Source organism: Felis catus, chromosome D1 (assembly GCF_018350175.1).
Source record: "Felis catus isolate Fca126 chromosome D1, F.catus_Fca126_mat1.0, whole genome shotgun sequence".
NCBI lineage: Eukaryota > Metazoa > Chordata > Mammalia > Carnivora > Felidae > Felis > Felis catus.
Window position 1 is genome coordinate 60,499,328 of NC_058377.1, and position 27,386 is coordinate 60,526,713.

The window sequence follows — 27,386 nt, forward strand, 5'->3', positions numbered from 1 at the left end:
AATGCTGTGAATTGTCAGACCAATCCTGAGAAAAAAGAACAAAGCTGGAGACAGCACACTTCTTGATTCCAAAAAAGTATTACAAAACTATAGTAATCAAAATGGTATGGTACTGGCATAAACATAGATATATAGACTAATGACACAAAGAAAACCCAGGAATAAATCTACACAGATGATCAACTGATCCATGAACAAGGGTGTCAAGAACACACGATAGAGAAAACAGTCTCTTCAGCAAATGGTGAAGGGAAAATTGGGCATCTACATAAGGAAATTGTATTCCTATCTTACAGCATACATGAAAATCAACTCAAAATGAATTAAAGACTAAACACAAGACATGAAGCTGTAAAACTCCTAGAAGATGACATAGGGGAAAATCTTCATGACCCTGGTCTTGGCAATGATTTCATGGAATGACATTTAAAGAAGAGGAAACAAAAGCAAAAGTCAACAAGTAGGACTATATCAAAATAAGAATTAAAAAGTAAGAGTACATCAAAGTACACAGCAAAGAAGACAATCAACAGTAAAAAGGCAACTATGGAATGGGAGAAAATATTTGCAAACCATGTATTTGATAGGAAGTTAATCTCTAAAAGCATAAGGAACTCTTACAGCTCAAACTAATAACCTCATTTTGAAATGGGCTAAGGACTTGAATTCACATTTCCTCAAAGAGGACATTCCGATGGCAAGCAGGTATGTGAAAAAATGCTTATGGTCACTAATTATTAGGGAAATGTATATCAAAACTACAATGAGGTATCACCTAACACCTGTCAGATTGGCTATTATCAAAGACAGACAAGTGCTGGTGAAGAGAACACAGTGGAGAAATTGGAATTTTTGCACACACTGTGGATGGGAATGCAAAATAGTGCAGCTGCTATGGAAAACAGCACAAAAGTTTCTCAAAAAATTAAAAATGGAACTACCATATGATCTGGCACTTCTTGGTATATATCCAAAAAGAATTGAAGTCAGGATCTTGAAAAGATATTAGCACTCCTGTAGTCATTGCAGCATTACTCACAATAGCTGAGAAGTGGGAAAAAAAGCCTAGAAGTCCATCAACAGGTGAATGGATAAAGAAAATGTGGTATACATATTTCATGAAATACTAATTAGCCTTAAAAAAAGACATTCTGCAATATGCAACATTATGGATGGACCTTGAGTTTATTATGCTAAGTGAAATAAGCCAGACCCAGAAGGATAAATTCTGCAGGATTACACTAATATGAAGTATCTAAAATATTCAAATTCATAAAGTCAAGGACTAGAATTATGGTTACCAGGAACTGGGGGGGAGGGGAAATGGAAAATTATAGGCATAAAGTTTCAGTTAAGATGAATCTATACAAAATTGTACCTGTAGTCAATGTATTGTACACTTAAAATTTGTTAAGAGGATAGGTCTCAAGTGTTCTTATCACAATAAGACAAAATAAAGACAAAATTAAGTCAAAATTAAAAGAGCATCTTTCAAATTAAAGATAAAGTATTATGGAAATTGTGGTAGTCGTCATCATCATCCATGGCAGACTTTGGTATAAGGTATAAACTAGTTCCTTTCTCGGGTCTTTGAAAAATAGCAGCATTGAGTCCAGTTGTAGGTAGAATATCACCTTTTATTATTTATAAGTGGTAATTATTAATAAGTAATCACATCATAATGGCTTCTCGATTATATAGTTAGTGATCTATTCTTCTTGTGGTTTAGGAAAAATTGGGATTATGATTTCCATTTTAGAGATAAGGAAACCCATCTGAGATCAGGGAAGTGCCATTCCAAAGTTACAAGCTGGAAATCCATGTCTAGCTCCAGCCGATATGTAACATGTATGCAAAGTAAGATCAGATATTTTTGCTTGGTTAGGCTGGAGTTCCTGCCCTTCCAGGTCACAAACAGGAATTGGTTTTGGTTTATATGTTTAAATGAGTCTCTCTTTGTTAGGAGACACTGCAAGGATGGGGTAGAGGTAAGCAGAAGCACATTAAAGACCAAGGCACAAGCAGGATTTACCTGAAGCACTCAGTGTCTGGAGAGTTAAGCATGACCCCTGGGAGGCATGATTTGAACCACAAAGAGGGAGGTGGCATGGGCTGCAGGGAACTCAAGGGGTGGGAGCCCTGGGTCAGGGGAGTCCTCTTGTGTTTTTTAAAACAAGAGGTGACATGTGGGGAGTGGGGAAGGATAAGGACACTCTCAATTTCCTCCCATACCTAGTCCTGTTCCTAAGCATCAACTCCCTGCTCTCTCCCCAGTTCCTTTATTGCCTCTGTTTTGGCTCTTCAACAAAGGAGGCATAAGTACTAAGAATCCAACCCAAATATTTTGTCTACAAACTCCAGAAACTCCCTTCACTATAGAGGATAACCAGAAACACTGGTCCACCTCCAAGAAGTTTTGCCTGATTATTCCTATGTGGATCCTATCATTTCTCACTTATCATTCCTCTTCCCACACTTACCAGTATCCCTGGGCCCAGTTAGGAGGCTTCTGCATTAGTCAAGAGAGAAAATGAGCCTGAACTAGAAAGATACAGGGAAAGGTAAGAAATATATATTTTTGAATAATGATGTGTTAATTGAAACATGCTGTTCAACCATTGTCTACTGGTCTCTTCCTTCTAGAGAATGAGTGTTAAGGGAAGAGATAGGAGCCATTAACTTGGACATTATTCTTTAAAACAGTCTTTAAAGTGACCTCTGCTACAATGATAAGCTCTACAGGAAATCATTTTGCAATGCCATTTCAAATATAAGGAGACAAAATCATCTTGGTAATAATATGCTCTTGGAAATTCACAATTTTTCATAATACATCAAAATAAGTCAAAGAAATGAAAGAAAACAAATGTGATTTCTGAAACAGATCCAAATAAGGTATCATGATACAGTAGGTGATAGGGACTGATTTTAGAAGTTTGCATAAATTCTAACAGTGCAAGCTCTTGGTTAATGAGCATCAGCAAAGACTTTCTAATGGCATTTACTTTCTTAGGCTCCTCTGTAATAAAAACTCACATTTTGTTATATTGTCTATGAATTCAATCATTTTATAGATGAATATTTGTACTTGGAAATAAATTTTTAAATCTTGCAGACAGAAAAATATGTGAGCACTTGTATAAATTTGAGTCCATACCCTAGAAGTTCTATAGATAAAAATATCCATAAACCTTAAAATCTTTTACTATTCCCTAGGGCCTGCCTAGAGCAAGCAGATAAATACTTTGTAAACTTTTATCCCCCCCCCCTTTCCCTGAGTTCCAAGTTCTTCCAGGGTTGCTGATGGGGTAATCATACTGGCCCCTTTTATTTGAATGGCTCAACGAGAAACATTTCTTATAGGTTCTTCTCCCACAAGCCACATCCTTGAAGGACCTTAGGTGACTATCTTCCTGTTTGAGTCTTAATCTTTCAAATCCATCATTCTGATATCTTTTAAGGATATATTTTATTGACTTTAAAATAGATGCACGCATTAACTGAGTACTTTCTGTGTATGAGACCCCTCTAAACAATTTTAGGAGAAAAAACAAATAGACAAGTTCTATTGTCTAGAGTGGTCATTTTAGCTCTTGAAATAGTACAAACAGGATAAAATATTAACTACAAAAACAGGTTCCCATGTTCTGGATATTAGGGGAAGGTGACTGGCTCCATTATGCTCCCACTCTGAGACTGTGAATCTGAGAGAGGTAGGGTTCATGCACTGTCGAACACAGAGTGTTCAGACCTGATCAAAGGAGGGAGAATATTAATTTTTTAATAAAAAGTGTAGTTTTATGGAGGAAGAGAGAGATACACTTATATGACAAATAAGGCTCAGCAAATCCTGATTGTACAAAAGGATTTTATATATAATCCCACTTACTCTTCCCTATAATCCTTACATAAAAACAGAGCATTGCTATTCCTTATTTAGAGAGGAAGAAACAGGGGCTTGGAGATAAGGACTTGTGCTTAAAAAAAAATCCCACATTAACTGTATCCCATAAGAGAAGAAAGATCGCATAAAAACTGGGCCACTCCAGTGTTTAATGATTTGAAAAAATAAAAATGAGCTAGAGGGAAAGATAAAAATTGTTGATATTACCCAGTGATCCAAAAGAATTAAAGCATGCCATTTGCAACAATGTGGATGAAACTAGAGTGTATTATGCTAAGCAAAATAAGTCAGACAAATATTGTATGATTTCACTTATAAGAAAACAGATGAACATAGGGGAAGGGAAGGAAAAAGGATAAAAACAGAGTGAGGCAAACCATAAAAGACTCAAATACAGAGAACAAACTGAGGGTTGCTTGAGGAGTGGGTAGAGGGATGGGCAGGCATTAAGGAGGGCACTTGGGTTGAGCATTGGGTGTTATACATAAGCGATGAATCACTAAATTCTATTCCTGAAACCAATACTACACGATATGTTAACTAACTTGAATTTAAATAGTAAAAAAAATATCATTCTTGCTAAAGATGAGAGTTCTCTTATGAGGAGAAAGAAGCTGTGAGGAGAATGGAGGGAGAGCCCCATGAATAGGGAGTTTAACATGAATTTAGATGGAGAACCAAAAGACACAGCAGCTCCTCATTTTCTCAGTAAGCTAGAGGCAAGGCTGTACTTACAGAGATTTGTGAATGTGGAGAGGACCTGAAAGATATATTCAGAGCAGTTCTTTCCTACAGAACTTTCTGCAATGATGGAAATATTCTGTATCTGAACAGTCCAATATGCTAGATACTAGTCATGTGTGTCTGTTAAGCACTTAAGTGTTTTGACTGAGATATTGAATAATTTTAATCAAATTTAAACAGTCACATGTGACTAGTGGCAACCATATCTCAGAGTAGTGCTAGAGAAAACAGATTTTGTAATACATCGGGGCATTACAAACTGCAAGCTTTATTCAATTTATACAGACACTCAAGGCCTGAGATTTCAGGACAGTAAATTGGTTTTTGTGATTGTTAGCTTAGCTTGATCATCATGTACAAATGTGTGTTCTAAAACAATGAATTAGTTCAAACATATTTTCACTTCTTTTATCAGGGTATTCTTGATGTCACCATGAACATAGAAAACACTACCTTTTCTCCATTTCTTTATGTAAGTTGTCTTGTAATATCAATTCTAATGATGTTTTATGTTCTATCTACTCAATGAGATTCAAAGTTCCTTAAGGGTAGAAAACATGGATTATACTTATCCAGGTCTATGAGGACTACTAACCAATTTTGTTTAAAGTTTAGCAACAGGAACAAGAGCTAATTCTCTCTCTCTATATATAGAAGGTGAAGGAGCCCTGTAAAAATAGACAAGGAAGATATCAAAAAACCATGACAGCCTCCAATATTACCACAACCCATCCAACTTCCTTCCTGCTGGTAGGAATTCCAGGTTTGGAACACCTGCATGTCTGGATCTCTATTCCATTCTCCTTCGCCTATACTCTGGCCCTGCTAGGCAACTGCACCCTCCTGTTCATCATCCAGACTGATGCAGCCCTCCACGAGCCCATGTACCTCTTTCTGGCCATGCTGGCAGTCATTGATCTGGTTCTCTCTTCTACAACACTTCCCAAAATGCTAGCTATTTTTTGGTTCAGAGATCGGGAGATCAACTTCTATGCCTGTCTGGTCCAGATGTTCTTTCTCCACTCCTTCTCTATCATGGAGTCAGCAGTGCTTCTGGCCATGGCCTTTGACCGCTATGTGGCTATCTGCAAGCCACTGCACTACACCACAGTCCTGACTGGGTCCCTTATCACTAGGATTGGCATGGCTGCTGTGACTCGGGCTGTGACACTAATGACTCCACTCCCCTTTCTGCTCAGACGTTTCCACTACTGCCGAGGCCCCCTAATTGCCCACTGCTACTGTGAGCACATGGCTGTGGTAAGGCTTGCCTGTGGGGACACTCGCTTCAACAATATCTATGGCATTGCTGTGGCCATGTTTATAGTGGTGTTGGACCTGCTCTTTGTTATCCTGTCTTATATCTTCATCCTTCGAGCAGTTCTACAGCTCGCCTCTCAGGAGGCCCGTTACAAGGCCTTTGGGACATGTGTGTCTCACATAGGTGCCATCTTGTCCACCTACACACCTGTGGTCATCTCCTCAGTCATGCACCGTGTGGCTCGCCAGGCTGCCCCTCATGTCCACATACTCCTTGCTATTTTCTATCTTCTTTTTCCACCCATGATCAACCCCATCATTTATGGCATCAAGACCAAACAGATTCGTGATCATGTGCTCAGTCTATTTCAAAGAAAGAATGTGTAGATGCATACTTTTTCCTTATCTATCAGTTCAGTACTGAATGCATGCTGGATTGAGGCAGAGAGAAAAAAATCTCAAGTAGGAAATTTGTAATCTCCAAGTTTGACGATTCTTTAGTATGACAAGGAAAATGAGGTTTTATTCCTCACAGATCCAGTTAGATCAAACCAGGTATGTCCTTTAGTCTGTCTGGTAGCAGAGGTTTGACCTTCCTTTTTTCATAGACCTATCACATGATTAAGAAAAACAAAGAAGATTCCAAAATGCCATTGTCATCTAGGTGAAAGACAATAGGAATATTGGCTGAGATTGGCACAAGAAGTTGAGGTTTTGTCAACTCTTCATCTAGACTAATTAACCACAAATTTTGTGACCCGAAGGCCAGCATTACTTCCAGTACTATAACTGCTTCCATAGTTTTTTTAAGTGGCCTCCGGCCTCTGCCACTCTATTAGCCTACTACACCCAATGTTATTGGCTCTACGCTTGGACAGCTCCACTTCTAAGCAGACTTATTTCTTCCACTAAGTCAGTGTGAATCAGAAAAGAAGATCAAGGAACAGCCAATTCCTTTGTTGAACATTTAACAAAGGAGTCCTCTGACATCCCTTACATATATTTATATCATGTAACTTTTCATGTACATATGCATTTCTAAAAAAAACATTAGTAATGTTTATTGAAGAGCTTAATACCATCTTTGAGCTATGTATTATGGAAAGATTAATACCCTTTGTTCTTGAACTTGAGACATCTGAAGCTAAAGAAGTTATAATATATAGTTGTGGTAGACTGTATTATTGTTCATAGATATTTACTTTTCCACACCTCTGTCATGGGAGGGAAATTTCCTCACTCCAGGAATGCTAAGTCTTGCTATGTGACTTTCTTCAGCCAATGAAATTTGAATGGTCTTAAAATATTCCACAATAATCACAAACTTCAAAATGCATTTGTGTATTTTCCTTCTCTCTTGCTTTTTGCCTGTGCCACAAGAATGAGCATGTCCCTGTACAGGGTGTTTCTTCAACCTAGACCCATGATTGAGAAGATCCATGGAGAGATGAATCAGACTTACAGTCTGGAGCATAGCTACCGCTGACCCCAAAATGTTACTGTAACATGAACAAGGATGATTTTGTTATTCTTGCAGTAAAATGAGATTTGGGAGTTGTTTTATAACATAACCCAGGGAAAGCAGATTGCTGGAGTTGTAAGCTATTTTGCCCTCTAGTTCATGACAGTTCGAGACCTTGAGTATTTGAAGAAAAGGAAAGTATACTATTTTTCTAGTACGTCCTAAAAATGAAACTGGATTTCACTTATCTTTCTGCCTTTGTCTCCTTATGCAAATTAATAATTGAACACTCCTTTAGTCAGTTCTTTAAAGAAGCTCTCATACACTTTCATGAAGGTCTATTTATACAGCCATGTTCTTCTATTTTTTTAAATTTTTTAAACCTTTTCTTTCCTAAATCATAACTAAAGGAGTTTCTCTAAGAACAAAGAAACTTGGTAGGCTCTGAAAAAGCATCCCCAGACCCTCCTCATGTTATACCATAGTTTACCTCGTAGGGACATATGGAGGGTGCTGCTTTCAATAGGTCTCTGACCAGATCCCAAATGTCTCAGTCATCCAGACATGAGTTAACTGGACAGCAATGAAGGAAGTAATATTAACCAAGAGCCTCTGACTGTTCCCTGAGCCTTCCCAAACTCTTGCTTGTTTTTTCCTGAGTTGAGTTCAAGCATTCTGGATAATAAATTAGATTAGTATTCAAAAACATCTACTCTCCCAGAGTATATAACTCCACAGACTCAGGGGTTGGCCATCTGCACCACTTTGTTAATGGGGCATTAGCAGATGCAGTACAAAGACCTGAAATTTGCTTGTGCAAGGGGGCTTGTTGTCTTCTGACTTTGCTGCAACATGACAATATACCCTGGTTAGCTCGTTGGTTCAATGAGGATGAAGAAAATGTGGAGCAGAGATGCCTGATCAACTTGCAGATTGAAGCAGAACCTCACAACCAAATCCAACTTGGATCAGCAGGTTCCCCAGCTGACCTGCAAATGGATAAGCAAATTCAGTTGAAATCAGCAGAGTCATCTCAGCCAATCTCCAGGTGTATGAGAGATACATTTTTACTGTTATATGCCACAGATTTTGTGGGTATTTGTACGACAGCAAATTCTGGAAACTATTTATCTGTCATTGTTATTTAGTAAGCTGAATATAGTAAATGGATTAAATAAGCATTTCCAGGTTCGAAGACCTGATTTGTCCTTATGTTTGGTGCAGAAATGAAACTCATACCCTCCACAGAATGATTTAATCCAACATGTAAGTCTGACAGTATAGGAACTCAATTACTATGTAATAACAGTATGCACTGCTAGCTTTATTCACAATAATCAAAGGTGAGTTATTTCTTATCTTGTATTAATTAACACTGTGCTTAGATGGAGCATAGTCATCAGAATACATGTATGCTATTTTTATCTTATTTATTATTTATTTTTCCTTGGTGAGTTTTATTTTTGGTTGGAGATAAAGAATACATGGACTTTCCCATAACTTTGGGAATTTTAATTCATTTTTTCATGTTAAATATAACTTATTGTCAAATTGGTTTCCATACAACACCCAGTGCTCTTCCCAACAGGTGCCCTCAATGCCTATCACCCACTTCCCTCTCTGCCCCACCTTCCATCAACCCTCAGTTTGTTCTCAAGTATTTAAGAGTCTCTTATGGTTTGCCTCCCTCCCTTTGTTTTCCTCCCCTCATGGATGCTATTTTTAGAGTTGAAGTTTTACAGTTATGTAAGTGATACAAGAGGATACAGAAAATGTGCACTAATTTGAACTTAAACACAACACTTCCAACAATTCCTGCACCCTACTTTTGGGTTTTCTGAGCCCTGAATAATTGTAAGTTGCCCAAACAATGCTTTTGCATGGATCCGTGACTGACCCAGACATCAATTTTAGCTAGAGCAGCCCCAGCCCATTGATAGTTTGGAATGGCCAAACCACCGAGTTTGAATGCAGACTAACATAACAAAAAAGGCAAACTTTAGACTACATTTTAACAAGCAGTATTTGAAATAACCACAATTTGAGTATACTTTCATGTCGTGTTTTGTTCAGGATGCTTCTGCATCACTGTTTTGCCTTTTATTTCCCTTTATTGTATTTTTAAATCTCTGATATTGTACATTTCATCTGATATTGTAATTTTCATAGGTAAACGAATATATTTTATTTCAGATACTAAAATTTTCAAAGGTTAAAATTACATTTAGGTATTTTTATATCTTCTGATTCCCCTAACATGCTCAATCTCTCCTCTAGCCTCTTATACCATTACAATTGTATTCTGTATGCTTACTATCTTTATATGCTAATTTTATCTTCTGTACTTTGTGATTTGTTTTGATTTTTCTTATGTGTATTTCCTGATAATTAAAAAATATATATGTTTATTTTTGAGAAAGAGAGTGTCAGGGGAGGGGCAGAGAGAGAGAGAGAGAGGGAGACACAGAATCCAAAGCAGGTCCCAGGCTCTGAGCTGTCAGCACAGAGCCAATGCAGGGCTTGAACTCACCGACTGTGATGTGAGATCATGACCTGAGCCGAAGTTGGTGGTTCAACTGACTGAGCCACCCAGGTGCTTCATATTTCCTGGTAATTTTTGATTGAATGCCAGATGTGTTGAATTTTACTTTTGGGTACTGGATACTTCTGTGTTCATACACACATTGTTGGGCTTTATTCTGGGTCATGGTTATGTCGTTGGAAACAGTGTGATCCCTTAGGTTTTGCTTTTAGGCTTTGTTAGTCAGGACTCAACAGCTTTCAGTTTAGGCTTAATTTGTTATCACCACTGAGCAAAAAAGCATTTTTGAAAAAAAAAATCTTAGGACTCATGAGGATTTCCACTCCAGCTTGTGGGAAAAGAACTATTCCCAGCCCTGTGTGAGAACTGGAGATTGTTTCCTCTAATACTCTTGGGTGGTCTTTCCTTAGTTTCAGTGATTTCCTCCCGTAAAAGTAGTGAATGGTACTCAGGTCAAGACTGCAGATCTCCAGTACATTCTCTCTCTTTTCTGGTATTCCAACCTATGAACTCTAGCTCCCTCAAACATTTATGTTTGAGATATTATTTGTGGTGTCACATGCGTAAGCTTAGAAGTCAGATTTTTAAAAAGAGTATGTGATCACCTAAGTAGAGAGAACAAATTAAAAGAACATAGCCATGTCCTGGCATGGAGGTAGAATGACATGAAAGCAGGCATGGACCTCAGAATCTAAGGACATGTGGAGTTGGACAGAAAGTTGGAGAAGTCATGAAGTGATAGAATTCCATAAACTGTAGAATATGTTAAAGTTGTACATATATCTTGTAGATTCCAAAACTCCTAATTGTCTAAAAATGTTGGTCTGTAGAATAGAAGAACAAAATGGTATACTCAGAATTTTCATTTGTTGTTATTTTCTTCAGCCTTTTAATATTTACATTATTGTATGTTTTATAATATAAAATATAATGGTAATGGTTAAGTACATATTACATAATGTACATTTATATATAAATATAATACTTGTCTAATATTTGCATATGTATAAGTATACATATACACATGTATGTGAATGATCAAGTATATGGTCTACTGACTTGGATTTCCTCGATCTACTCCAGTCATGCACACCTCTTTCTTGAGGAAGCATGTTCTGGTTTCTGCTCTAATCCCAGCATTAGATTCCTCCCTCTTCCCAGGAATGGCACTTGGTCTACACTTCAAGCAGTTTTGACATCAAGTAGAGTTGAATTCTAAAATATTTCTATCATCACTCTTTGGAGAGTTCCTTGCCCACTGGTGTTTGGGAAGCTTAGTGAGTTAGAGACAGATATACTAACCTTACTAGAAGCAGACTAAAGAATGGTCCTCACTGCACCCCTCAGTGTAGAGCTGCCTCCACAAAGACATGACTAAAGTCCAGGGGTCTGAGGAGCTCTTGGGTATGAGTCCAGTTTGGGGGATGTCTAGTCACTTTTGGTAGTTGAATTCCTACATTCCTGAGACCTGCCTCTAAGAATGTGTCTGGTTAGTCCTGGTTTTGTACCCCTCCTTAGTTCTGAAGCTTTCCTTTTGTGACACTGGGGCTGTAAAAACACTTTTTTTTTTAAAGACAAATGCTAGGGTTTTACAGAAAAAGAAGGATGATGTAAAGTTTGATGGCTAAAGGAGAGCTTGTCCTTATTTTAAACAGATGATGGGCATCAAAATATTTTTATAATACTAAATACATTTAGAATTTTGATATAGCAGTTTGATTTTAAAATGCCAATGTTTAATGTAATCTGGGAATTATATATTTTAATTTAATTAGATACAAATTCTATATGTAAACTTTATTTTGAAAAATTATATACCTCTTTATGCAGTTAAGGAGTTCACTTACACAAAGTCAGAGAATCTCTTCTCTAAAGCACATATACAGACCCTAGTGTTTGACTTGAAACTTCTAGAATGGGCAGGATTTAGATGGACCTATTTTCATTCTAGAAATGAGAATCAGTAGTTTCCAGTTCAGGACTGTAGAGTGATTTTATGTCTCAATCTCTAATGATGTTAAGCACTAACTGAGGAACTAATATTATGTCCGTTGCAGGGTCAACTGATAGATAAGTATGAAAATATGTGACCCTTAATGATTGCTAAGTGTATTGTTAGCATTTGAGTTGGACTATTGGTATAACAAACAGCTATCTATTACCCTAAAGGTTTTTCCTGAAGACTTAAGACAGTAATGTCTTAATTGTGTCAAGTTTTATAATACCTGGAGGATATGTAATTTGATCATCTCATCCATCTGAACTTAAAGAAATTCATGCTTTCATAAGTTCATTCATCTATCCAAACATTTATTGATGCCTGAAATATGTTATGGGTGGCATTTTTGTATTCAATGAATTATACAATCAGAATAGGGCAGTGTTATAGGAGACCAAATGTGAGTGACTCATATCAAAAAACCTTAAATGCTAGAGCTAGAATCACTGCCTCTTTCAGCACACAATTCTTAACAGCCCATTCTGCCTGAATTCTGTCCTATAATATGCTTAGTGGTAGCCTTTTTTTTTTCTTTGGTGACGGCTTCAAAGTTTTGCCCAAGAATTACTTTGGAGTCTAAGTGCAGTCTATTTGATGACTGATACCATGCTTCTTCCAGTCTCCTGACTTTGGCTGGTCTTCTTACTTCTAAGCTTCTGTCATTACCAGCAATATCACTCACAGGAAAGGGAGTGTGTAGATACATGAATGGAAGGAAGATGTCTGGATGCTGTATCATCAGAAATGGAAGTTTACATCCTCATTCAATGGAGATAAAAATTGCAGGAAGCCGAGTCTGCTCAAAGATCCTTAATGGAATATTTCTCCCATATCTGGTGCTCAAAGGCAATTACCAAGGGAAGACCAGAATGGAAAGTCACTTTTTTTTAATTTAGAACCTAAAAAAGGAGTTTAGGGGTCATCATCTAAAATCTTATTTTACAGGTGCCAACAAAGTTCCCAAATTAGTAGGTCATATAGTCATTGGTACTCCACTATATGTGTTTAAAAATAGTCTCTCATGATCCACATAAGAGTGAAAATGTATGTATCTCTGTCTTTCTCTGCAGGACTTATTTCACTTAGCATAACACACTCCAGTTCCATCCGTGTTGTTACAAAAGGCCATATTTCACTCTTTCTTATTGCCATACAATATATTCTATTGTATATATAAACCACAACTTCTTTAGCCATTCATCAGTTGATGGACATTTAGGCTCTTTCCATAATTTGGCTATTGTTGAAAGTGCTGCTATCAACATTGGGGTACAAGTGCCCCTATGCATCAGCACTCCTGTATCCCTTGGGATCATGAGAAACTTAAGACTATGGGGGAGGGGAAGGGAAAAAAAAGTTAGAGAGGGAGGGAGCCAAACCATAAGAGACTCTTAAAAACTGAGAATAAACTGAGGGTTGAAGGGGGGGTAGGAGGGAGGGTAAAGTGGGTGATGGGCATTGAGGAGGACATCTGCTGGGATGAGCACTGGGTGTTGTATGGAAACCACCAATAAATGTCATAAAAAAATAAAAATTATCACAAAATGGTATAGCTTGGTTTTATAGATGAACATAATTTTCACACACAAAAATTATTAATTCAGAAACCTAGAAGTTCAGGGAGACTCGGGAAGATTTATACTGGGGAAACCTGCCAGTCAAGAAGGTATTTCTCTTATGTAAGACTATATTCTTAACCCAGAAAAGACTTTGAAAGATAATGAGGCACTCAACAGAGGGTGTGCCTGAAGACAATGTGGAATAATTACCTGTACCAATAGTTTCTTAGTTTTGGCCTATAAGCGTTAAAGTAATGTTCATAAATTTGTCATTTAACTCTAAGAAGTTTCTCCTCGAATCAAGATAGGAACTGGAATAGTATCTTTCCTGTTGATACACAATTCAAAATAGAATTATTCAAAGCTGAACTGTCTATAAACAGATGACAGTAAGTGAGCCTGATCTACTTTGAGGCACTTGTGTTAAGCTACAGCAGTCAGCAGGACCTCTGGTTAAACAAAAATCACCCTGTTGAATTATTCTTCTTTCTTGGTTATTGGTTCATCTCAACAGAAGATGGCCCATTAGAGGGAGTGGTAGTACAGTAATAACATGGTGGTGGAAACAGATCTCAGACACAGTGGTGGAACCAAGTTTCAAACCCAAGTCAATGAGCCTTCATGAAATTAAATAACTTCCCCAAAGCCAGTTGCCTCATTTTCAAAATAGTATAGTATCTATATCTGAGGGTTTGAGGATTTAATTAGTTAACTTCTATAAAGTAACTTATATACTCAGGTTCATATGTGGCAAAAAAAATGTTTGATAAAAGATAGTTGTGATGACACTAAATCCTATATTTTTAAATGTTTATTTTTTTTGAGAGAGTGTGAGCAGGGGAGGGTCAGAGAGAAAGACAGATGATCTGAAGTGAGGTCTGCACTGACAGTAGTGAGCCCGATGTGGGGGTTGAATCCACCAACCATAAGAGCTGAAGTTGGACACTCAACCAACTGAGCCACCCAGGTGTCCCCCTGTATAGTTTTAAGCGGTATGTGCCACTGCTTCCCTTTAGTTGTAGCCTTGTAATCTCTCGGGTATAGGAAACCTCTCAATGACATAGATCCTCTCCTCAAAGCCTTGTGTTGCAGTAATGCATGTCCCATGTATGCTTAACTTTTAGTTTGTTAACTTTTTGTTCTAGTCTCAGGGTAAAACATTTCTCTATTAGTGAGCTATCCTAACCCTATGAATAATTTCTTATTGGCAACAGAAGTGGTCAAGAAGATAAAATGAATCATTAAAGAGGTAAAAGTGAGGTCCTGCCTATTCTAAAAGAGTACATAGAGTAGTACTGACTGGATTTTCCTTCCTGCCTTAGACTGGATGAGGGTGGATATAGAAAAAAAAAGCTCATCAATTATGGTTTGATTAGGAAGGCAGAACCACTATGAATGATATGGAATAAGGGGTTGATTATGGGTATTAGACCTTAAGCAATTAAGGGATCTGGTGAACTATATGGAAGACTATGTGTCTGAAGTGACCCTACAATTCAGCAGGACCAAAACTCAGAAAATCTGGATGTGGACTGGAAGAGTAAAGAGTAAGGATAAGCGTCTCCCAAAGATGAATTGGAACCTACAGAGGAAGCCTCGAATCCACGTCACTCACTGCCTCCAACCTTTACAATGCAGGTGACTGGAAGAAAGAGCTACCTTTTACCATGGAGCTGAGCACACACCTTACCCAGGGTCTGGATAAATGGAAGGAGATACAGCAGAAGATGAAGGAATTGTGGGTTCAGTGGCTACTCCTTGCGCACAAGGTGAGCCCATAGGATCAGGGAGCTAGAAGGAGCTACAGCATCATTGGGCACTCTACACAAGCCTTTAGAAAATAATGGTTGCTCTTTCACCACTGCCTTCTAATCTCACAGAAATAGGCCTTTCAGCCAGCCCTAACCAGGAACCTCACAGGGAAAGGAATTCTGGGAAACAGTTCCACCTTGGCCAGGAAGACACAGTACAATGTCCTAACATTAGATGCATCTGAGAAATCTTGTACTAATCAAGTTGAGAATAACATTAGCTCCTGAGTGGAAAGTCTACCTGTCTACTTACCTATATCCTATATTTGCCTATCTAATCTGTCTATAGCACACAGTGAGATGATTGTATCGCTTGAATGATTAGGTCTCACTCTCACTTTTGTATCCATCCAACTTTAACAAATAAGGATTGGACCTGAAGATATTTCTTGAAAATGAGTCCTTGCAAGATTCTTATCCAATTGTGAGCAACATAATAAATTTTATACTTGGATAGTGTTGGTTTCATTTGAATCAAGTAAGTTGGTTTCCCTCATTGCTGAAGAAAAATGTGAACAACCATATTACTCTCAAGAAGATTTGTGCTTGTCAGGCAAGACTTCCAGAGGTATAGATCCCTCAGATCTTAGGTTTTTATTTAATATTTTGCAGAGCCACTTCTCAAGCTCAATTCTAGAATTCTCAATTCTAGAATCCAGTCATAGAAAATCCGAACAGTCAGGGATTTCTATTTTACCTTTCTAACAGGACAGAAGATTCTTGGCTTTTACGTTCAAAAGCCTTGATCCAGAAAGACAAAAGATTTATAAGGGCATCCAATCTGAAAAAAAATGTGATGGGGTATCTGATCTGGCAGAACAGGCTTATTTTTCTGGCTTTAGATTAAGTTAGGCACAAAGACCCTATGTGCCTGGCAGGAGGAAGGACATTAGTTGGAACCATGCCTTTTACTCCTTGGCTCTCAAGGCTCCAACTGGTGTTGAAGTGGATCCTAAGCATTCCTGAGGCACAAGTGAGACAAAGAGGTTGGCTGAAAGAAAATAAGAGTGGCCACTCTGACCACTTTGCACACAGCCCTGTTACTGGGGCAAAGGAATGAGAACTAGAAGGATACAGAGTAAACAATCCTTGCCAGGGTCCTGTGGAAATGGGATTACAAATCTCAGTGGATCAACAGTACCAGAGAATCCAGTAGAGAATCTTCTCTCCAGAAGATTTGTGGGAAATTGACTTTGAATAAGATGTTCAATTATTGGACTTATTTGTCATGTCCCTATCCTGTATTCACGAGGGTACATTCCCTTCCATCATGCTCTGAGCTCACACCTTCATGAAAGTCCATGAAAGCCCAGACATGACTACATTTGACAATGGAATTAAATGCTTTACTGTAACTCAGCTCAACCCTGAGTCTGATAGGTATGGGTGTTGTCATGGGTGGTTGTCCCTGGATGGAGTGGGAGCACCCATCCACGTGGTATTTTCTCCTTTTTGCTCTCATTCAATGCCATAGGGGGATGAAGTTGGAGATGCTTGGTATTTGGTTTTGGACATTGGTAGACATGGAAGATCATCTAGAAATATCATATTGTGGTATATCTGAGATTGTTTGGCTATAAAGTTCTTGTACTAACCCTGCTGTATGCAATTAAACCCTGAATAAAAGTCCTGGATCTCCATACACACTGTTTTATGTAGCATAAATCATGGACTTTATACAATATGCCAAAGAACTATTCTATGACGAAGGTTTCTTTTCATTCCCTTCAGCATTGGTACCACTGAAGGATTTGGGCATAATTTTTCTTAATTTTCTCCAAAGCCCAGGGTTATGGTCAGGAGATAATTCTGTAAAACAAACTTTTAGCTCTGAGGCTTCTATATTATCTTTTAATCAACTATTTTAAAAATATCAGTGGGTATATTATATTTGGCACCAAAATTATGTTCATAGAACATAACTTTTCTAAAATAGGTGAACTTGGGTTTGGCACTGGACTTCAGAGTCCTTGATAAGGAGATGAGGGAATAAGCACGCCTCACCCAAAAACAATGGAGGAAAATCAATATGCTCTAAGCAGCGTCAGGCATAGGATTCTGAGGAAATATAATATCGCAAACTCTCTTCTAAATTTTAGTTTAAACCCCTAGCTAGATAAAAATTTGTGTTTTCCTTGAAAAATTTTTGGATGATAGGAGGTTTGAATATTGCTGTGGCTTTATCATTGGCTTCTTTAGATTATACTTTCAAAATATTAAGAGGATTTATTTTTAACCTAAGGTAAGTCACTTTAGATTTTGTAATGGCTTGTAAACTGAGGGTAAATGAGCATTTTAGACTTAAAGTCTAAAATATTTCAGAACTAAAATGGATATACCATAATTCTGAATCACTAGAATTGGGAATTGCTTTCTTTTTCATGCATAACCACAAAATTCTTGTAGGTTTCTAGCCTGAAGTAATCATCTAACTTATATGATTAAAAAGGGTCTAATCATAACAAAATAAACCAAGAATTTTCCAAAAGGATCTGAAGTTATTTCCTGGTTTGTATCTACCACTGGGTCTTCGCTTAATCTCATCACTTTTACTGTATTCTCTACCTAACTTCTTTCCTGTCAATAATCCCACCGTTACTTTCTTCCCTTTTTGTCATTATTTCAGTGTAGCTACTGTCCTTCACGACCATCTCAAAGCCTCTAAAACAAAAGTCTAATGTCCTTCTGTCTTTCAATTAGTTATTAAGAGGAGATGTGGGATATTGCATTTACATTTATTTAGATGGAAGAATGACCTGGCTTGATGATTAACTCCTATAGGCGGTGAAGTCCAGTCCAAAACCTATTAGATTAAGATTTCCCACATTCATGTTGCCTCCATCCTCAACAAAAGGTCTTTTCTGTGGCAAGCCAAAAGTGTTAGAAAAAGATTGCTAATGCAGTTGAATTTTTCAAGGTCTTTACTAACAATTTGCAAACTGTCTTCAAGAAGGTATTAGGGTATAATTTTATCTTCTACAAGTTGTGCAAAACATATCCCAAAAAGAAACTAGAAATCCTTTACAGAAAATGTCAAAGATAGAAATAGTCTTACTCCTGTGGTTGGCATGCTTGTGTCTTATAGTTTTATGAAGTTGAATATGAAAAGGGATACTATGTAAGAACTCATGCCCTGATTTCCCCCATTCAGATATTCTCTCCACTGAGAAAATCCATAGTCAAATGGAATATATTCTAGTATTCTTCTTAGACCCTTATCTCCACAAGTCGGGAAAGACCTAGTTGCATGGGTGTTATTTCATTGGCTTCCCCAGTCAGAACCTTTTTGTGTAAGTATCTGTATGCCCCACAGATGCAGAACAGTCACTTGGGTTGAGACTCTGCCTTAAGGATGTGGAGAAATCTTTCTCGAATCTGTTTGGTACGGACAGCATAGACAACTGGGTTGAGGATGGGTGGGATGAGGAGGTAAAAGTTGGCCAAAAGGATATGGATATGGGGAGGCACATCATGTCCAAAGCGGTGAGTGAGAGAAGAAACAGCAATGGGGATATAGAAGACAAGAATGGCACAAATATGAGAACTACATGTCCCTAGGGTTTTAAGCCTAGCCTTAGGGGTGCTCAATCCCATTACAGCCTTGAAAATCATCACATAGGAGACAGTGATGGCTAATGAATCCAAGATCAATACCAGGAAGCCAATTCCCATTCCATAAAAGTTGTTGACTGTTGTGTCACCACATGCCATGGTGACTACAGCCATGTGCTCACAATAGGAATGGGCAATGATTTGGGTCCGGTAAAGGGGCAGCCTCAGGCGAATCATCAGAGGTAGGGGTCCAATGTAGAGTACTCCACGGAGGAGGGCAGCCAGGCCCAAACGACCCACCACTGCATGAGTGAGCACTGAGGTGTGGTGTAATGGGTCACAAATAGCGACATAGCGATCAAAAGCCATGGCAAGGAAGATGCCTGACTCAACAGTGGCAAAGCAGTGGATGAAGAACATCTGAGTCAAGCAGGCATCCAGGTCAATGTTGCGGGCACCAAACCAGAAGATAGCTAGCAGTTTGGGCATGGTAGAGGTTGACAGGACCAAGTCAATGACAGCCAACATGCATAGGAAGAAGTACATGGGTTGGTGCAGGCTGCGTTCCATCTTTATCACCGCCAGGATGGTCACATTCCCCACCACAGCCACCAGGTACATAGAGCTGAAGGGGATAGAAAGCCAGATGTGCAGGGACTCCAGCCCTGGAATTCCAGTAAGCCAGAAAGAACTAGGCACCAAGCAGGCATTGTTAGATATGAACATGTTTCAGGGAGTGGAATATCCAGGAGATAGTAGCTCTTAGTTTTAGACTTTTATTCTTATGAGAGATATTGTCTCTGGAAACTGTAGACTACTAGATTCTTGTTTTCATCCTGTGCAACTGGTGGAACCTATAATAAAGAATTCTGAATGTCTACTTGAAGATTGGCATGTTACATATTTTATTAAAGAAACTATGCATGAAAACACCCAATGGTAAATGTAGAAACAGGAATGCTTATGACTTCTGATAAAATGCCCTACTTCACCCTAGAAGTCTCCTCAGAATGGTTCACCCCCTTTGATCCAGTATTCTTGCTTTGGGAAGTACTTTCTAAAGGAAATGGAAACTACGGAAAAGTTCTATGTCTAATGATTAAATGTATATACATGTAATGTGTTTAGCTCAGTGCCTGCATATACTTTTCTGTATAAATAGTAGCATTAATAACATTGATTACCTATTTGCAACTATTTCATAATGAAAATTTAGAAGTGTGTATTCAAATAAAGCATTGCTTAAGTTGTAGAACATCCATTGAATGAATTAGAATTAGGTTCATAATATTTTTAGCCCTATGTATTTACCTGGTAAAATGTTTACATCATTACAGTGAGGGGATGGCAGGAGGCAGATTGAACTATTATGTAGTTTCATTAAAAATGTGTCAAACGTAACTGAAATGTAAAAACATACCCTTAATTTTCTTCCCTTTTTATATGTGTATATTCAGTCTTCTAAAAGTGGACAAGGGCTTTAAAAATGGTCTTATATCTATCAAAACCCAATCAAAAACAGAGGGGCAATTTACTAAGGAAAATACATCAATGAGGTACAATTCCCTTTTGTCTAAGGGTTTAACACTGGATTAGTCCGATTGTCAAATCTAATTGACTTCTTCAAAGATATTTGGCACAGGATCTTATTCTCAAAGAAAAAGATCTTTCATTTAAGGTTGCTCAGATTTCATGGTTACAAGATGAAGAGATGAAGTTCTTTAAGAGAGGAAGTTTAATAGTCTGTCATTAGAATAAACCTATCTAAGAATCTGGGTATCTAGGAGATGAGTAAAATAAAAGGTGCATCTTTTTATAAGCTTATCTCACTGGATATTTTGCACATTACCTGATGATAGCAATTAAGGAGAATGGACTAAAAGAAAACAGTTGACAGGATCCTTCTTACTGACCACGTCCTCTATTTAAAAAGAGGTAAGCATTAAATCACTGGCCATTACTTGTAAAAGACTCATCCACTTCTTGCTCTTCTGCCTTTCAGGCATCTCTAAGAAGCCAGAAATGAGTCCTATTGCTTCACATCCTCAGGGTTCAGAACCTGAGAGTGCAGAGTTTAATTTGGGGCCTGTCCTGTCTTAGGGTTGCCATCCTGCCATTTCCCGTCAGATTGTCAGCAATAGTCAACAAGTTTCAGCCTCCCCACCCTCACCATTATAGCTTTCTTCACACAGCCATGTTTTTGCTGAGAAGTTTCACCACCATTTTGGTTTTTACACGGGCAATTTCCCCCATTCTTCAAGGCCCATCCCAGATCATCTCTCCCCTAACAAAGCCTTCTTTGGGAACTCTAGTCTACACCACAGTGGGTGGGTAGTCCCTAAATTCCTAATTGTCTGAAGCCCACACACATTTAAAATATTCTTATCTAAAATATAAGTAGCAATTACATTTCCATGGCAAGTAAGCATGAAAATGCCCCTATATAACCTCAGGGATCCCTAATTGTAGCTCCAACACAAGTTTTTACAAGTTTTCTCACTTTTTGGTCAGCCACTGATTGGGTGCTGAAAAGAAAATGTTTTGTGAACTTTAAAACATTTCACAAGTGTTCTTGTTACATTAACTCACTGACTTCAGCAATTCCGCGAACTGGGTACTTTAGTATGCTAGTAAGTGATAATGCCAGTAAGCGATAATGTGTGAAGCCACTTCCTCAGAGTTCCAATGTGAGCTTCTATGTCTTCTGGAGAAGACAAGAAAGGGAAAGACGTCCTGGAGGCAGCACCACAGGGACAGCTCAGGGCACCAGCTTTGCCACCTAACAAACCAGATTTCCATTCCAGACCTTTATCTCACTCTATATCTGGGAAAGTAGTCTAAACTCTTTGTCTTTTTCATAAAAAAATGGGAATATCAACTGCAAAGGATAATTATAAAAGACAAATGAAGTATGCAATTCTTGGTGTAGGGCGGCAAATTTCTCTACTTGAATTCTTACTGTTCACTATGGGGAGTAGACCAGAATCGTAGATTTTGCAAATTGGCAGTTTCCTAGGTTTCTCTGTTACATGGGACATCTTTGAGGAAGCCTCAGAAGTCCAGTAATTAGAGATGAGACAGGGATTTAAAGGGAACATTAATCAACATGCAATTTTATCTTACAGCAGGGAGAATGCCTGAAGTGTTCTCAAAAAATATTGTGATAAACTACCATCCTAAAGCAGAAAGGGGCCTGCTTACTCAATGCAGGATAGGTTACTTATCACAAAAGGAATTAATGTTCATAGAATGGACTTAAACTCCTGGATTTCTAATTTTGATTTGTACCAGACCCAGTTTAGTCAATGAAACTGTAACCAAATTTTGTGCTAGGACAAGCAGAATATGAACATATATATATATAAATAAAATCCACTAAAAGTTGATAATTGGCATCTTAAGTGGTGGTTTGAACTATGTTGTGGCACCGGAATTGTGTCACTTTACCCACAATATTCCAGAGAAATATTTTCTGTGTCAGCCCACATAAAGGCATTCCTATTTGGGACACTGGTGACCAGTGTCTGCAAGTCCTAGAAAAAGCATCCTGATGGGTCCGAGTCTCCTGAGAAAGGTTTTGCTATGGAAAATTAAACATGGGTTAGCAGTAAGAGACATAGGTTCAAATACTAACTCCTCTGGTCTTGGCTCTAACTTAGGGAGCATACACTCTCTGCCTCAGTTTTCTGTCCTGTTTTCCAGTGTGTGAAACGAAGGAAATAACTACTTTAGGGCTACTTCATGTATTAAGTGAGCTGTTTATAATTGTGTGTGCATGGAAGGTCAAGTGTTAGGATGCCTGGCCTCTGGAATAGGCGCTGTGTTTCCACTCTTCCTACTCCTTCCCTGCATTCTTTGCCCTCTTCCACAGAACATAGACACACAGTACTGTTTCCTTCCATATGGCTTTATTGATTCCATATCCTTCTTTCCTAACTATAGAAGATTTTTAAGACATGGGTATAATCATTGAAGAGACATGCTGATGGTGTAAGGATCAACTTAGGAGAGGTTGTCTGACTGTGGAGCAAGAGACCAGAGGTCCAATCAGGCTGGAATAGTCCAGATTTTCCTCTTGTGTTCTGAGGGACAGTACTAGGCAATGAGGCCTCCGGACTTGGGACTTCTCCTCTTCATAACCCAGGCCAAATTGTGCTCTATTCTACTTTTGACTAGACCCAGGAAGAAGATAAGCCCTAGTTGGACCAGAAGACAAATGTAGTTTGTAGAACTTGGAGTTTGCTCCCACTGACTTTGACTCCCTCACTGGACTGTACTTACTCATTGGGGGTGCTGTCCTCAGAGCTCTAGGCAATGTTCCTTCTAGTTGTCCCCTCTTGTCTGGATGGTTAGTTTAGAGTCAAGGGGAGGCCATAGCCCTGATCTCTTCACTATTTTCTGTGTTCTTTATCCAGGTGCTGAAAATAGCCAGTTATTTCTCAAGGGCTGCACAAAGAAACCTGTGCCCTTCCCTCTGGACCTTCAGTTACCGCCCCCTTGGGAGCAGTCTGTTGTCCTAATCCCACTCCACCCCCAGGACTATAGACTTAATTCTTACTCTCCTGCTGGGGCTTGTTCTAGTCCCAGGGCTTAGACACCTAACCCTCAAGCTTGAGGTACTCAAAGTCTCCAAGAGGGACACTGGGAGGGAGTTAACAAGAGAAGGCTGAAAAAAACCATCAGATGCTGGTATAATTGATATGGATACTTTTGGGTCAATTATTATGTTATTTAAAAACAAGATCTAAGCTGTGTGTAGATATACTTTATGCACTATGTAGATTTCACTAACATTGTAATTTTCCCTTCTGCTTTTTAAAAAGTCATGTTTGATTAAAAATAAAGATTTGTAATCACAAGTTACACTGTGTGTCCAGGTCTGTGGTTACTTTAACTTTCATTTCTCAGAGTAGTGAGGCTAGTTTGTTTTTGTATACCAAGTGGTACAAACTTAGTCAACATTTTTTCCATTCAACCTTAGGATAGAATCCTAGAAGGGAAATTACTGACCATTGTGCAGGCTTCATGAATCGTTGTCAACCTGCTTTCCAAAAGCATTGTTTGTGTTTAACCCAGTGTCAAATGCATTCATTTGCTAAATTGCCCTTTAGTAATTTTTTAAATACCCATTATATAGATGAGCAAAACAAAACCTTGTTTTCATGTTTTATTTCTACAGAGTGTGAACATTTTCTATATTTAAACAATTTGTGGCCAATGTATTTTGAACAGATTCTTTCCCCATTTTTTTCTAGCAAATATTCTTAAGTGGGGAGAATGATTTCAGAAAATACAGCCAAGATTGGAATTTTGTTTTGTGTTTGCTTTTGCTTTTTAAGTTTTTATTTAAATTCCAGTTAACATAGTGCAATATTAGTTTCAGGAGTAGGATTTAGTGATTCATTTACATGTAACACCCAGTGCTAATCAAAAGTGCCCTCCTTAATACCCATCACCCATTTAGCTTGTTTCCCACCCACATCCCCTCCAGCAACCCTTGGTTTGTTGTCTGCAGTTAGGAGTCTATTTTATCGTTTGCCTCTTTTTACCTATGTTCATCTGTTCTATTTCTCAAATACTACATATGAGTGAAATCATGGTATTTGTCTTTCTCTGACATTTCCCTTACCATAATACACTGTAGCTCCATCCACATTGTTGCAAATGGCAAGATTTAATTCTTTAATGGCTGAGTAATATTTCATTATATAGATACACACATACGTATGTATGTACACACACACACACACACACACACACACACACACACACACATCTTTATCCATTCACCAGCTGATGAGCATTTGGGCTCTTTCCATAATTTGACTATTGTTGATAATGCTGCTATAAACATTGGGGTGCATGTGACCCTTTGACTCTATTTTTGTAAATACTTAGTGCAATTGCTGAGTTGTAGGGTAGTTCTATTTTTAGCATTTTTTTGAGGAATCCCCATACTGTTTTCTAGAGTAGCTACATCAGTTTGCATTCCCACCAGCAGTGTAAGAGAGTTCCCCTTTCTCATCCTCACCAACATCTGATGTTGCCTGTGTTAGGTTTAGCCATTTTGACAGCTGTGAGGTAGTATCTCCTCATGATTTTGATTTGTATTTCCCTGATGAGTGATGTTGAGCATTTTTTCATGTGTCGGTTGGCCATCTGGATGTCTTCTTTGGAAAAGTGTCTATTCATGTCTTTTGCCCATTTCTTCACTGGATTATTTGTTTTGTGGGTGTTGAGTTTGATAAGTTCTTCATAGATTTTGGATACTAACCCTTTATCAGATATGTCATTTGGAAATATCTTCTATTCCGTTGGTTGCCTTTTAGTTTTGCTGATTGTTTCCTTCACTGTGCAGAAGTGGTTTATCTTGATGATGTTCCAATTGTTCATTTTTTGCTTTTGTTTCCCTTGCTTTTGGTGATGTGTCTAGTAAGAAGCTGTTATAGTCAAGGTCAAAGAAGTTGCTGCCTGTGTTCTCTAGGATTTTGATGGTTTCCTGCCTTACATTTAGGTAAATTTTTGAAAATATTTTAATTTATTTTTGAAAGGTCATCCATTTTGAATTTTTGTTTATGGTGTCAGAAAGTGGTCCAGTTTCATTTTTCCACATATTGCTGTCCAGTTTTCCCAAAACCACTTGAAGAGACTTTTTTCCCCAATGGATATTCTTTCCTGCCTTGTTGAAGGTTAGTTGACCATATAGTTGTAGGTCCATTTCTGGGTTAATTCTGTTCCCTTGATTCATGTGTTTATTTTTGTACCAGTACCATACTATCTTGAAGATTATATCTTTGTAATGTAACTTGAAGTCCAGAATTATAATGCCTTCAGCTTTTTATCAAAACTGCTTTGGCTCTTTGGGGCCTTTTGTGGTTCTATACAAAATTTTAGAATTATTTGTTCTAGTTCTGTGAAAGATGCTGGTGGACAGAACAGATCAATCAAACTAGAAAGTGGTTCTTTGCAAGAATTATTAAAATTAATAAACCCCTAGCCAGACTTGTCAAAAAGAGAAAGAGCTCAAAATCACAAATAAGAGATCACAACACTACAGAAATACAATTATAGGAGACTATGAAAGATTATATGCCAACAAATTGGGCACATCTGGAAGAAATGGACAAATTCTTAGAAACAAACTACCAAAACTGAAACAGGAAGAAATAGAAAATTTGAACAGACCAATAACCAGCAAATAAATGGAAGCAGCAATAACAAATTTCCCAATAAACAAAACCCCGGGGCCAGATGGCTTCCCAGGAGAATTCTATCAAACATTTAAAGAGTTCATACCTATTCTTCTGAAACTGTTCCAAGACATAGAAATGGAAGGAAAACTTCCAAACTCATTCTACAAGGCCAACATTATCTTGATTCTAAAACCAGAGACCCCACTAAAAAGGTGAATTATAGGCCAATATCCCTGGTGAGCATGGATGCAAAAATTCTCAACAAAATACGGCAAATTGAATCCAAAAGTACATTAAAAGAATCATTCACCATGCTCAAGTAGGATTTATTCTTGGGCTGGACTGGTTCAATATTTACAAATCAATATTATATACCACATTAATAAAAGGATAAGAACCATATGATCTTCTCATTCAATCTAGAAAAAGCATTTGACAAAGTACAACATCTATTCTTAATAAAAACCCTCAAGGTAGGGATAGAGGGAACACACCTCAACATCATAAACACCATATACAGAAGACCCACAGCTAGTGAAATCCTCAATGGGGAAAAACGGAGCTTCTCCTCTAAGGTCAGGAACACAACAGGGATGTCCACTCTCATCATTGTTATTTAACATAGTACTGGGGGTCCTAGCCTCAGCAATCAGACAAGGAAGAAGTCACTCAGCAAGGAAGACGTTAAACTTTAGTTATTCAGAAGATGTGATATTCTATGCAGAAAACCTGGAAGATCTCATCAAAAATTTGCTGGAACTGATACGTGAATTTAGTAGATTCACAGGATATGAACTTAACATACAGAAGTCTGTTGCATTTCCAGACACCAATAATGGAACAACAGAAAGATCAAGGAATCAATCCCATTTACAATTGCATCATAAACCATAAGATACCTAGGAATAAACCTAACTAAAGAAGGTAAAAGGCCTGTACTCTGAAAACTATAGAACACTTATGAAAGAAATTGAAGATTACACAAAGAAATGGGAAAACATTCCATGCTTATAGATTGGAAGAATAGTGTTAAAAATGCTTATACTGCCCAAAGCAATTTACACATTTAATGAAAAATTTTCTGTAGAAAGTTCTGACATATATACGAGGTACTTTTGCCATCACTGTTAGTAATATAGGATATTCCATCTATGAGAACCCTCGAGATTTCCTAATTTTTCACACAATATTTTCTCTTCTCTATCCTTATTGTCAAGCTCTGAACTCTTATTTCAACCTCCTTACCTGCCTTATGGGCCTCTTACTTTCCTAATTCTCTTCTCTAGTACTCAGGTGCCATTATGAAAGTACAAAATTAGTTTATGGGATATTAAACAGCTATATCCTGGGTTAGGAAGTT

General features: G+C 38.0%; 2 protein-coding genes and 1 long non-coding RNA gene across 3 annotated transcripts; 1 reads left to right on the forward strand and 2 right to left on the reverse strand.

Moving 5' to 3' along the window:
- The first annotated feature begins 5,210 nt into the window (after nucleotides 1–5,210).
- On the forward strand, nucleotides 5,211–6,891 carry LOC101088952 (olfactory receptor 52K1). Its single transcript, XM_003992787.3, has one exon. The coding sequence runs from the start codon at nucleotides 5,351–5,353 to the stop codon at nucleotides 6,293–6,295; it is 945 nt and encodes a 314-aa protein (XP_003992836.2). The 5' UTR covers nucleotides 5,211–5,350; the 3' UTR covers nucleotides 6,296–6,891.
- Nucleotides 6,892–8,117: 1,226 nt separating this feature from the next.
- Nucleotides 8,118–22,153, reverse strand: LOC123380483. Its single transcript, XR_006586319.1, has 2 exons — nucleotides 20,683–22,153; nucleotides 8,118–8,359 (listed from the first exon to the last, which is right to left on the reverse strand). It is a non-coding gene; the product is annotated as an uncharacterized LOC123380483 (long non-coding RNA).
- LOC101099583 (olfactory receptor 52M1-like) lies at nucleotides 13,364–20,660 on the reverse strand. The gene has a single exon (XM_045038813.1). It carries the CDS (start codon nucleotides 19,557–19,559, stop codon nucleotides 18,606–18,608), a length of 954 nt encoding a protein of 317 aa, XP_044894748.1. The 5' UTR covers nucleotides 19,560–20,660; the 3' UTR covers nucleotides 13,364–18,605.
- Nucleotides 22,154–27,386: the final 5,233 nt, after the last annotated feature.

Coding starts and splice junctions, on each gene's coding strand:
- LOC101088952 (XM_003992787.3), top strand. CDS start 5,351: ATGACAGCCTCCAATATTACCACAACCCATCCAACTTCCTTCCTGCTG.
- LOC101099583 (XM_045038813.1), bottom strand. CDS start 19,559: ATGTTCATATCTAACAATGCCTGCTTGGTGCCTAGTTCTTTCTGGCTT.